Source organism: Miniopterus natalensis, chromosome 1 (assembly GCF_054644295.1).
Source record: "Miniopterus natalensis isolate mMinNat1 chromosome 1, mMinNat1.hap1, whole genome shotgun sequence".
Classification (NCBI taxonomy): domain Eukaryota; kingdom Metazoa; phylum Chordata; class Mammalia; order Chiroptera; family Miniopteridae; genus Miniopterus; species Miniopterus natalensis.
In genome coordinates this window covers 158421612-158432574 of record NC_142081.1, presented here as the reverse complement: position 1 = coordinate 158432574, position 10963 = coordinate 158421612, and the positions used below count along the sequence as shown (strand labels likewise).

General features: G+C 50.5%; 1 protein-coding gene across 1 annotated transcript; it reads right to left on the bottom strand.

The window, feature by feature from the left end:
• Nucleotides 1-6014: 6014 nt before the first annotated feature.
• SOWAHB (sosondowah ankyrin repeat domain family member B) lies at nt 6015-8574 on the bottom strand. The gene has a single exon (XM_016207502.2). The coding sequence runs from the start codon at nt 8572-8574 to the stop codon at nt 6283-6285; it is 2292 nt and encodes a 763-aa protein (XP_016062988.2). The 3' UTR covers nt 6015-6282.
• Nucleotides 8575-10963: the final 2389 nt, after the last annotated feature.

Here is a 10963-nt window from a genome sequence, read left to right as displayed (position 1 = left end):
ATCTGTTACTTACAAAGGAGCTCCCATAAGGCTGTCAGCTAACTTATCAGAAACTCTACAGGCCAGAAGGGAATGGCATGAAGTGTTCACGGTAATGCAAAACAAGGATCTGAAACCAAGACTACTCTATCCAGCAAGGCTATCATTCAAAATAGATGGTGAAATAAAGAGCTTCCCAGACAAAAAAAAGCTAAAGGAGTGTATCACCACCAAACCAGCATTGCAGGAAATGTTAAAGGAACTGCTGTAATTAGAAGCAGAAATAGAAGCATTGCAAGAAATATTAAAGGGACTGCTGTAATAATAAGATTAAATAGAGAAACATAGGCATAAAGAATCAAAATGGCAATAAATAAGGACCTATCAATAATAACCTTAAGGACTTTAAGGGAGAGATCAACAGCAATACAGTCATAGTTAGGGACTTTAACACCCCACTGGCTTCACTGGATAGATCTTCCAGACAAAAAGTCAACACAGAAATGGTGAGTAAATAGCACACTAGATCAGATGGATTTAATTGATATTTACAGAACATTTCACCCCAAAGCTGCAGAATATATATTCCTCTCAAGTGCACATGGGTCATGCTCAAAGATAGACCACATGTTAGGACACAAAACCAGCCTCTACAAGTTCAAGAAGATTGAAATCATATTAAGCATCTCAGATCACAATGGCATGAAATTAGAAATCAACTACAGTAAAAACACTCAAAAACATTCAAACACATGGAGGATAAATAACATGTTATTAAACAATGAATGGGTTACCAGTAAGATCAAGAAATAAAAAACTTCCTGGAGACAAATGAAAATGAACACACAACAACCCAAAATCTATGGGACATAGAGAAAGCAGTCCTGAGAGGGAAGTTCATAGCACTGCAGGCCTACCTCAAAAAGCAAGAAAATTTTTAGTAAACTATCTAACCCTACAGTTTAAAGAATTAGAAAGCTCCCCTGTGAAGCCTTCCGTACCAGGACTTTTGTTTGCTGGGAGTTTTTTAATTACTGCTTTGATTTCATCAATTATTATTAACCTGTTCAGGTTTTCTGATTCTTCCTGTTTCAGTTTTACATGATCTCACTCCTATGTGGAATCTAATAAACCAAACAGACTGAGGAACAAAATAGGTCCAGAGACATAGAAGCATGGAACAGACTGATGAATCTCAGTGGGAAGGCCGAGGTGAGTGGGTGGGTGGGGAGAGATTAATCAAAGAACTTATGTCATATATGCATAACCCAGGGACACAGACAATAGTGTGGTGAAGGCCTGGGGGTGGGGGCAGATGCAGGGTGGAGGGGATCAATGGGGAAAAAAGGGGGGATATCTGTAATACTTTCAACAATAGAGAAACTTAAAATAATAATAGCTAACATTTATTGAGGATATACTATGTGCTGGGCATTTTCTAAGGACACTATTAATTCATTTGGTCTTCTCAAAAAATCCATCTTAAAAATAAGAAACTTGAGAAGTTGAAGATCTTCTCCAAGCTAGGACAGGAAAGCAAGAAGCCTCGCTTCATTGTCATGAGCTTAAGGACTGCACTACTCTACCCTTTCATTACACCTTTTAAATCATTTGTTTGATATCGGCAAACATAAGCACATACAACAGTACTGCTGGGTTACCAGCCTGAGGTTGAATTTACACTCTTAGATCAGTGCCACCGTGAACCTAGACTGTCATCGCAGTAATGAAGCGATTTCATCGCTAAACCAAGGCGTCCAGGCAATGAGAGGAAATAGCTCCTTTTGGATCCTACCTAATTCTTTCTCATTCTGATCAACTAAAGCAGCCCCTCCAACTAAAATGTTCTTTCCACACTGTAGACATACAATCCATTCACCTTATTTGACTGATTGAATCAACATTCCTAATATTTTCAATATGAAGCTAAGACACTATAAACACTTAACTAATTTCTGCTTCTAGCTTGTCTTTCCTATAGTAGCAAGAGAAATGTTTCACCTCAACCTATTTATGTCACTGCCCTGCAGTAAACCGTCAACGGCTCCCCACTGCCCGGGTCAGTGGTTCTCAAACTTAGGAATGTATTGTGGTGATGGTTGCCCAACTCTGTGAATATACTAAAAACCACTGAACTGTACACTTTAAACAGGTTAATTGCATGGTATGTAAATTATGTCTCAATAAAGTTGCTATTTAGAAAAATTTATAGAGGAATCAAAGCATCTGGAAGCCATGACACGGGTAATCTCCTGATATGCTGAACCAAAAGCAATTTTACTAGCAGAAAATAAGACTGTGGTCTGTACCATATATATTTACAAGATTAAAATTCACTATTTACAACTATAAAAAAAAGCAAGTGGTTAAGATTATCAGCAGTTTCTAATGTTTGCCTTTAACATTAAATTGCCATTTATTATGTTATTTTATTGCCTACTACTATCTGCTAGGAAACAAGCATTAACATCAAAGATAAGATAAATTTGATAGAGAAACTTAAAAACAAAGTTTTTATTGATTAGAGAGAGAGGAAATGAGGAGAAGCATTGATCAGCTGCCCCCTGCATGTGGGGATCAAGCCTGAAACCCGGGCATGTGCCCTGATCAGGGATCGAAACGGTGATCTCTGGGTACATGGGACGACATTCAACCAACTGAGCCACACCGACCAGGGCTGAGAGGGAAATTTTAAACTTGAGTACATCCTCTGTAATACTTTGATGGGTTTTTGTTTTGTTTTGTTTTGGTCTTCAAATTGAGACTTTAGGTCCTACAGTTTAGGAAAACATCTATATTTGGGATAACACTAAGGTTTTCTGGAGGAGCTCTGACAATTCTGGTATCCTAGAAAAGGCTGTATCAAAATCAACATATCATAAAATGTCTTTTTTTCAGCCTGGCCTTCAATTACCTTTCCATCTTCATCTCTTTCCACACCACCTCGCTGTGCCACACAGCAGTGGCCACGCATCCCTCACAACCACAAGTGGCTAAGTGTTCCCCGAACACACCCTGCGGCTTTGTTCCTGATCCTTCCTCCTTCTGGAATATTCTTTCCTCCTTTCTCCAACTGGCCTTTCGAAGCCCATCTTCCATTTTACCTTCTTGACTTCCCCTGTCCAGGAAAGTGCCGTGAGAAAAGGAAACATGTATATCTTACTGAATGTTTTATGTCCAGCAAAAACAAAGAGCCCGAAACCAAGAACATGCTCCATGAATAACCCCTTCTTTGTATTCTCTGTCTCAATGCACATGTCTAGCCACTTACCTCACTGTTCCGGAATTATTTTTCAGTGACCCCACCCCATGCTCTCCTTGTCTTTATCACATAACAGATGTTCCATAAATATCTAGTACATTTAGATGAATTGAAAATCCACTCTCTAATCTCCAGGTATTCAAAGTCTTAAGGAAAAACAGAACAACTCAAACAACTTACTAAAATAGTATATGGCAAAAACTGGAAGGGGGATATGCACGCAGTATTGTGAGAATTCCGATGGAGCGCCACCCCTGCTGGCTTGTAGGTCTTTACCCCGGACTCTCCATAGAGGCTGTGACATTTGAACTGTGCCTGGAAAACTAACAGTAAGCCCCCCAGGAAAACAACAAAAGGGGTTCTAAGCTGGAGGAATTCAGCACCATGACAGAAACTGAGACAACAAGGCTGTTAGGACCCCCAGTGGGCTGGGGGCTTCAGTGGCCGGTTCATGGCAGGTATCGGTTGGCAGGAGGCTGGGAAACTGTGCTGGGCCTGGCAGCTCTCCTGCCTGAACTTCACAACATGGGCAAGAGGGTGATTGGATCAGATCTGTGTTTTAACTCTGTGCTCAACACCCTCTTCTGCCTGCCCCTCCCAACACACTGACCAGAATCCTAAGTGGGACACGTGGGCAAAGGCCAGAGCAACCTGAATCCTCATGAGAGCCAACTTGAGACCCAGGATGATGCTCTAACCACTGAGCAATCAGCCAACACCAGGGCTATGCAAATCACCAACTGAAGCAGAAGTTAAGAATGTGGCAGAACCAACAGAGCTGGTTTCTTTGGAAAGCCAGCATCGTTCACTAAAAGGTCCCCGGCCTCAGTGAAGCCCTCCCTGATTTTCCCAGCCCAAATGAATCTCTTCTGTGAAATACTCTTAAGCACTTTATTCTGTATTTAGGACACTCTGAAGTTTTTTTCTTGCATTATGGTCGCTTTGTGCTCATTCCTGGTAGCACCTTTTTTCTTTGCCTCATTTTACATGCTTGCATCTAATATAATGCAGCTTTAGAAGAAACCTTGGGAGCAAGATAGGATATAAATTACTCAACAACAAATCCTGTTAGGTTTTAAGCTTCAAGAAGGAAGAGCGGTCATGTCCCACGCCCCTATATAAATCCCACAGCACTAAGCAAAACATATTTATTGAATAAATTGATGTAATGATAAAAATATATTAAAAACATGCTTTGGCTTTTCAAAGAAGTTGATATTTTTGTATTTTTCCCTTGAAAAATACCCATTTACTACAGTATTTACATAGATGTTTATCTTTTATTCTTTTAAACTTTCATCTCTCCTAACCATAGCCCCACTGCCTCGGATTCTCCCTCTTTTTTCTTGATTTGATTTGCCAAAATTTCATCCCTTGTATAGGTCTCTTTGGAAAAAGTAATCCTTAGATTTCTTTATTCCTATTTTTTATGGTTTTTCATAGAAGAGAGATATGTTTATTCAGCAAAATTATGAAGTAAAACTACAAACAAAAAAATCTGACATTCACTGAGACACAGTTCTGTAAAGAAGAAAGTTAACAGTAATCATCATAAATATAATAAGATATAAAGATTTTTTTGACATTTTAATGGGGGGGAACCAGAAGAAATACAAAAATACTTTTAAAATACAGCATCATTTCCACAACACATGAAAACATTTCCATAAAAAAATCAACAATTTCCACTTGGACATTTCATCTGTCAACCCTCTTCAGATTCACATTCTGAAATATTGATGGTCTCATTTCACGAACCCACAAAGATCAGTCCCATCACAAGCAATTAAGAGGAGCACTTCCTGTTAGAGATACAGCACTTCGGGCTAATATTTAATCTTAATTGGCAACAAGTTTAGTGCAAATAAAATTATATTTAGCAGCTTAGAAAATTCCTGGTGGGGAAGCATTCATCTCTTAACCCTTACTGCTTCCCCAAAACAAAATCATCTCTCCTTTCATGAGCATGAACACTGACCGTTCAAACCTACTGAAAACTACTAATGCTAATTCTGCTCTTTGTGACATAGGGAGTTTCCATGAAAGCTGGTTTCGGTCACTAGCCAAATGAGCCAACATTGTTTATATTTGGAAAGTTTCCCTTAGGTTAATTTAAACAAAAAACAAAAAAACACAGGGCCTGGGCACCAGTCATAACTGGATCTTCCCCAAAAGCTTCTCTGATCGTGGAGAAAAAACCCAAAGGAGGCACAAATCATTTCATGCATTAGCCTCCACAGGCTGCATCTAAAGGAAGCCCAGGACCGAGCTGAGGCCTCTCTTAAATCAAATTCTACTCTCTGGTAATAAGTTTATTTCACTGATTTGAATGGGAAAGGAAAGGGGGGGGAGGGAGGGAGGGAGGGAGGGAGGGAGGGAGGGAGGGAGGGAGGAAGGAAGGAAGGAAGGAAGGAAGGAAGGAAGGAAGGAAGGAAGGAAGGAAGGAAGGAAGGAAGGAAGGAAGGAAGGAAGGAAGGAAGGAAGGAAGGACAAACAGAATGAAGAAAGGGGAAAAAGAAAAAAAGAATGAAAAAGTGAAAGAGGAGCCATCTGATTTCAAATCTGTTGCTTTCCGCTCTCAGCCAAATCATTCTCCAAATGAATGGAAGCCAGAGAGCTACCAGCCAGAGAGGATTTTGTTTGTGCTTCGTCAGTTCCTGGAAGCGCCTTCCCTCTTGTTAGACGGCTGTCCCCTCTCTAGCCAAGGCCTGGTATTGCCGCTTCAGAAAACAATGTGGCGCACTGTGCCCAGGTCCCAGGCGGCGAGGCAAGAGGAAGAACACCTGCTGGGCTTGGAGCACCTGACTCGGCGCCCCCGTAGGGGTTTCACTGGCCCAAGGACTTGAGCTGTGGGAAAGAGGGAATGACCCCTGAGATCCACGATGTGCTGACAAAAAATCCAGGCAGGTAAACACTCGCTAGGCCCTCTCACTTGATCTCTTTACCAGCTCCTCAGCCATTTTTCTCTTCACCCCTGGACTCTCTCACTGAGTAGCTCAAGGATGGGGGTGCGGGGGCTGCATGTCAGAGAGGGGCCCACCTTAGTCACTGTGCTCTTCCCTTTCCGTGGGAGTGGGAAACTTCTCGTACTGGTTGGCCAGTTTCCATTTGTGGTGCTGACTTTTGAGTAGTGCAGCAAGGGAAGTCTTTCGGGTGATATTTCTAGATGTTTCCCGGCTCTTGGCCTTCCTGGTGGGGGAAGAGCTCCGGACTAAGGGATAGACAGGAAAAATGGGCTTGCCCCGAGGAGCTCCCAGGAGCTGCCATATTTCCCCAGAGGTATTACTGGTAAGATACTGCCATGGTTTCTTCCCACTGCTGTCCCGGACATCCACCCGACAAGCCAGCCTCTGCACCAGCAGTCTCATCACCCCCTGGTGGCCATGAATGGCCGCAAGGTGCAGAGGGGTATACCCACCACTGGACTTCCCGTTCACATCAAGCGCAACCCCTGCTTTCTGGGCACTCCGGACAAAGTCCTGGAGGGCCCTGAGGTCACCGTGTTTGGCTATCCAGTGCAAAGCAGTGTACCCAGTTAAGAAGTCCTTGTGCAAAGCCAGCTGGGGATCCTCCCCAAACAAAGTCAGCACGTGAATCCAAGAGCCAGTGGCAAGTCTCACAATCCATTCATGCTCCCGGGCATCTAGGGGGACCAGAGGCGACTTGTGCTCAGAAGCTCTGTGCGGGACCACGGCTGCAGGCTCCTGCCGGCCTGGGGCCCACCAACTGTGCAGCCGGCCCCTCTCAGCAACAGCAGCCTTGATGTCAGCACGTTTTGGTGTCAAAGCAGCATCCACCTTGGGGCTGGACACCGCTCCTGCCCTGGAGGGTTTCCTGGGCCGTGGTGGGCGCCGGCTCCTTTTCAGCAAGTCTTCCTCAAGACACTCCTCATCCGAGGACGACAATTTGCTTCTCTCTGCCCGTGAGCTCATCCTGAGGGATCTCCTTAGCTTGGGAGCTGGCCAGGGCAAAGGCTCCTGGGGGTGGCCTGCAAGACCATTAGCCCCAGCTGGGACCTGCCGAGAGGTATGACCATCCCCTCTGTTCCTGGGGCCTTGAGGGCTCCTGCTGGAGCTGCCCTCCTTTGGAGAAAGGCCACCAGCTGAATCCCTGAGCTTTCCCCAATCTGGGGTTCCCAGGGCACCGTGGAGCCCCTCTTCAGACCCCCCAGGGGACTCTCTGGGCCCACTGCTGCTCTCCTCACTGCTGTGGCTCTCCTGGTCCACAAAGTCATCCAGCTCCTGGAGGGACAGCTGAGAGCGAATGCTGCGGAAGACCGTCAGTGGAGGGTTCCCAGGCCAGGGGTCCGGGACAACGGGAAGGAGAGAACGCGGGGAGCGCGGGGCCTCCAGAGGCGCCGATTTAGGGTCTGGGACCCAGAAGCCAGGCTGCAAGGGGAAGTTATCCGGCAGCACGGACCAGGCTCTGACGGGGCCCTGGTCCCGGGCCTCGGGCGCGCGGGTGTGCCTGGCCACCCATTCCCGAGTGCGCTGCTGCGCTTCGCGCGCCTCGCCCCGCGCCCACACCGCGGGCCGGCCCCCGGGGGGCGGGGGGCGGGGCAGCGGGAAGGGCGGGGCGGCCCCGCTCCCCGCGGCCCGGACGGCGGGAGGCGCGAGGGGCGCCGCGGGCTCGGGCGCGGGTTCCGCGGGAGCGCCTTCCCGCCGCGGCCCGGGGGCCCCGAGGGCACCTGGGGCGGCCGGAGCCCGCGCAGGCTCCTCCCCTGCGGCGGGGTCGGGGGGGGCGCCGGGCGGCGGCTGGCCGGGGGGCCCCCCCAGGCCATTCTGCAGACACTCCCAGCGGCGGCGGCCCTGCGTCTCCGCCGCCGCGCACTCGGCTCCGACCTGGGCAGCGGCCGCCCCGCGACCGGCGCCGCGTCTCCGCCCTTCGCCTCCGCGGGCCGCCTCCCGGGCGCCGCGGGCCGAGAGTCCGTCGCAACCCGGCCGGGCCGCCGGGGCGGCCGCACCTGCCGGCCCCGCCTCCTGCTCCGGCGGCCGGCGCCCGGGCTGCGGCGGCGGCGCCTCCCCTCGGCGCGCCCCTCGCGGGGCGCCGGGCGCAGCTCCCCCGCGGGGCCGCTGCAGCCGCTCTTCCCCCAGGAGGTCCCTGTACCTCTTCTTGAGCACCACGTACTTGGTGCCGTCGGGGTCCTGGCGCACTGCGGCGACCGAGTTGACGAAGCCCTTGAAGAGCTCGCGGCGGCGCTGGTGCCGGCTGGGGGACGCGTCCGGGTCGCGGAGGAAGGTCCTGAAGTGGCTCAGCAAGGCGGCGTTGGTCACCCGGCCCCCGGCCTGGCACAGAAAGTCCAGCAGCGCCTCCTGGCTCAGCTCCCGGGCCATCGCCGCCTCCCCAGGCCCCGGGTGTCCGTGTCTCTCCGTCCCCGCCCTCTCCCGAAACCGTGGCCCGCCGCGTGTCACCTGCCCCCGGCGCGGCGCGGCCCGCCTCCATCGGCCGCCGAGCCCGGCGCGGCCAGCAGCCCCGCGCGCCGGGAGGGCGCGGTCCCGGGAGCCCGCCGAGCCCCGCGCGGGGGGAGCGGGCGGCTGCGCGACGCGGCCTCTCGCGGCGAGTCCCGGCGGCGAAAGTTCCCGGGATAGGCCGGAGCCGGCCTCACCTGCGCGCGGGCAACGCCTCCTGCGGCTGCGGCGGAAGGGCCGGTCCCGCCTCCTCCCGGCCGCCCGCCCGCCCGCCCGGTGAGTCAGGCGGCCCGCGCCGGGCGTGCGCCCCGGGAGCGCGGGGCCAGGTGGGCGCCCCCGCCCCGCCGGGCCTCGGCCGCGCGGGAGACACAGCGGCGGCGGTGGCCGGCCGGCCCTCTCCCCGGCCCGCGCTGGGTGCGGAAAGGTGGGACTCACCAGCCTCCCGCGGTGCCGGACGGCGCCCTCCCCGACGCTGCGCGCGACTTCAGATGCCCTGGGCTCCGGGGAAGCTCACCTCCATCCCCAGCAGGCCGGCCTTCACCCGGAGGCGCAGCCCAGGCACCGGCTCCAAGGGCCCAGAGGCACCCGAGCAAGTCTGTGCCGAAAGCAAAAACCGCTCCCAAGGTTACAGGTTGGTTTCGGCCTTTGCTTTTCCTTTGAGTTAAGGTGCAGGGAAAATTTCCTTTAATAGTTGATTCCCCCAGCAGCTGAAATGACCAGCAATGATGTCTTGACAGTTAAGGTGTTTGGCGCGAAGGGTTACTTTGTCTTTATTTACTCTAACATTGGTGAGCCAAAGGGACTTTTGCGCATCTCTCCGGTTGGCTAAGGGAGGCGGGTGAACGTGAGGCTCCCCCACGCCCGCCTGCTGAGCCTGTCACGGACTCGCCTGACTTGGCCCCGCTGCTCTGGTCATTACAATGTCCCTAGATCCCAATTCTCCATCCAGAGGCTGTGGGCTTCCTAATTCGAGCCCTTTGTGGCCAGGAGCGCCGTTTTCATTGGCCTTTTCAAGAGAGTAGAATTAAACACTTTCCCCGACAGCGGCTTCTCCCCTTCATTTTTCCCGGCCCTGTGCTGGTCCTGCCCTTTCTTTTATCGAGGTCCTTGAGTAGAGGTCCTGCTTCTGCATCAGCCCTTTACCTTCCCCAGGCACCCTGGCTGTTCTGTCTGCGCCTCCCCCGTTCTTTCTCAGCTGTCTTGCCATTGCCTCCGTCCTCTGTCAGCTGTCTGTCTTTCCCATGAAAACGTCTGTCCTCCTGCCCTGTCACGTCCCACTCTTCTTTCCTATGCTAACCCTCATCTTCCCAGTCCTCCTTCTTTCTCCGCTACTCCTGATTGTGTCCTGAGTCCCTGCCCTTCCTGCCAAGGGAGAAAGTGTTGAGAGTAGGTTGGCCCCACAGTTGTCAACCTGTTTTAGCAAATCAGTCTTAGCGACGGCCGCCTGGGCCACCTCCGCTGAGACGTATTTTAAGTCCCCAGCAGTAACTGGTACTTTTCTGTGACGGAACTGGAATCTTTGGCTTTGTTATCTAGGTGAGAAGGAGAACTGGGAAACAGTATTGCCTGTTTTGGGCATTTTCTAGATCTAAACCCAGTACTGGGTTGAGAGGGGCATAATGGTTTCCACGGAGGTGGAACGTCAGCGTCAAGCTTGTGGGAGGGATATTAAAATAAAGGTTTTGTATTAGACTTCAGCTTCCTTTTGTGTTTATTTCCTGGTCCTGGGTCTTGGTGGCACCGAGAGGTGTGTCCACGCCGAGGGCAGGAAGGAGTTCAAACGGGAAATTCAGGTAGGTGATCTGGAGTGGCAAGTCAAAAGCACCACCCCCCTTTGGTACTTTTCAAAACTTCTGGTTAAAAAAAGGGTTTTGTGGCAAGGGGACTTGAAGCACTGAAAAGGGCTAGAGAGAAAGAAGGGGGCACCAAGAGCATGGGTGTTGAAATGAGATTTTCTCTAGTTGAGGGTGAAATTAGTAGTTCTGGAGGAGCTGAAAGGAGGCGGGGGGGGGGGGAGAAAATGCAATTGAGGGGGAAAAAGAAAATATTCGATTGTTTTAGATTGCTGGGTGCCCACGTGGTTTAGCATTCAGACCTTCTCCTTTGTCTCTCTCTTTTTTTAATTTTAATTTTTTGTTAATACTCACCTGAGGATATATTATTTCCATTGCTTATATTATTTCTATTGCTTTTTATAGAGAGTGGAAAGGAGGGAGAGAGAGAGAAACATCAACATGAGAAAGACACATCGATTGGCTGCCTCCCCAGACCAGGGCCGGGGATTGAACCTGCAACCCAGGTACATGCCCTTGAC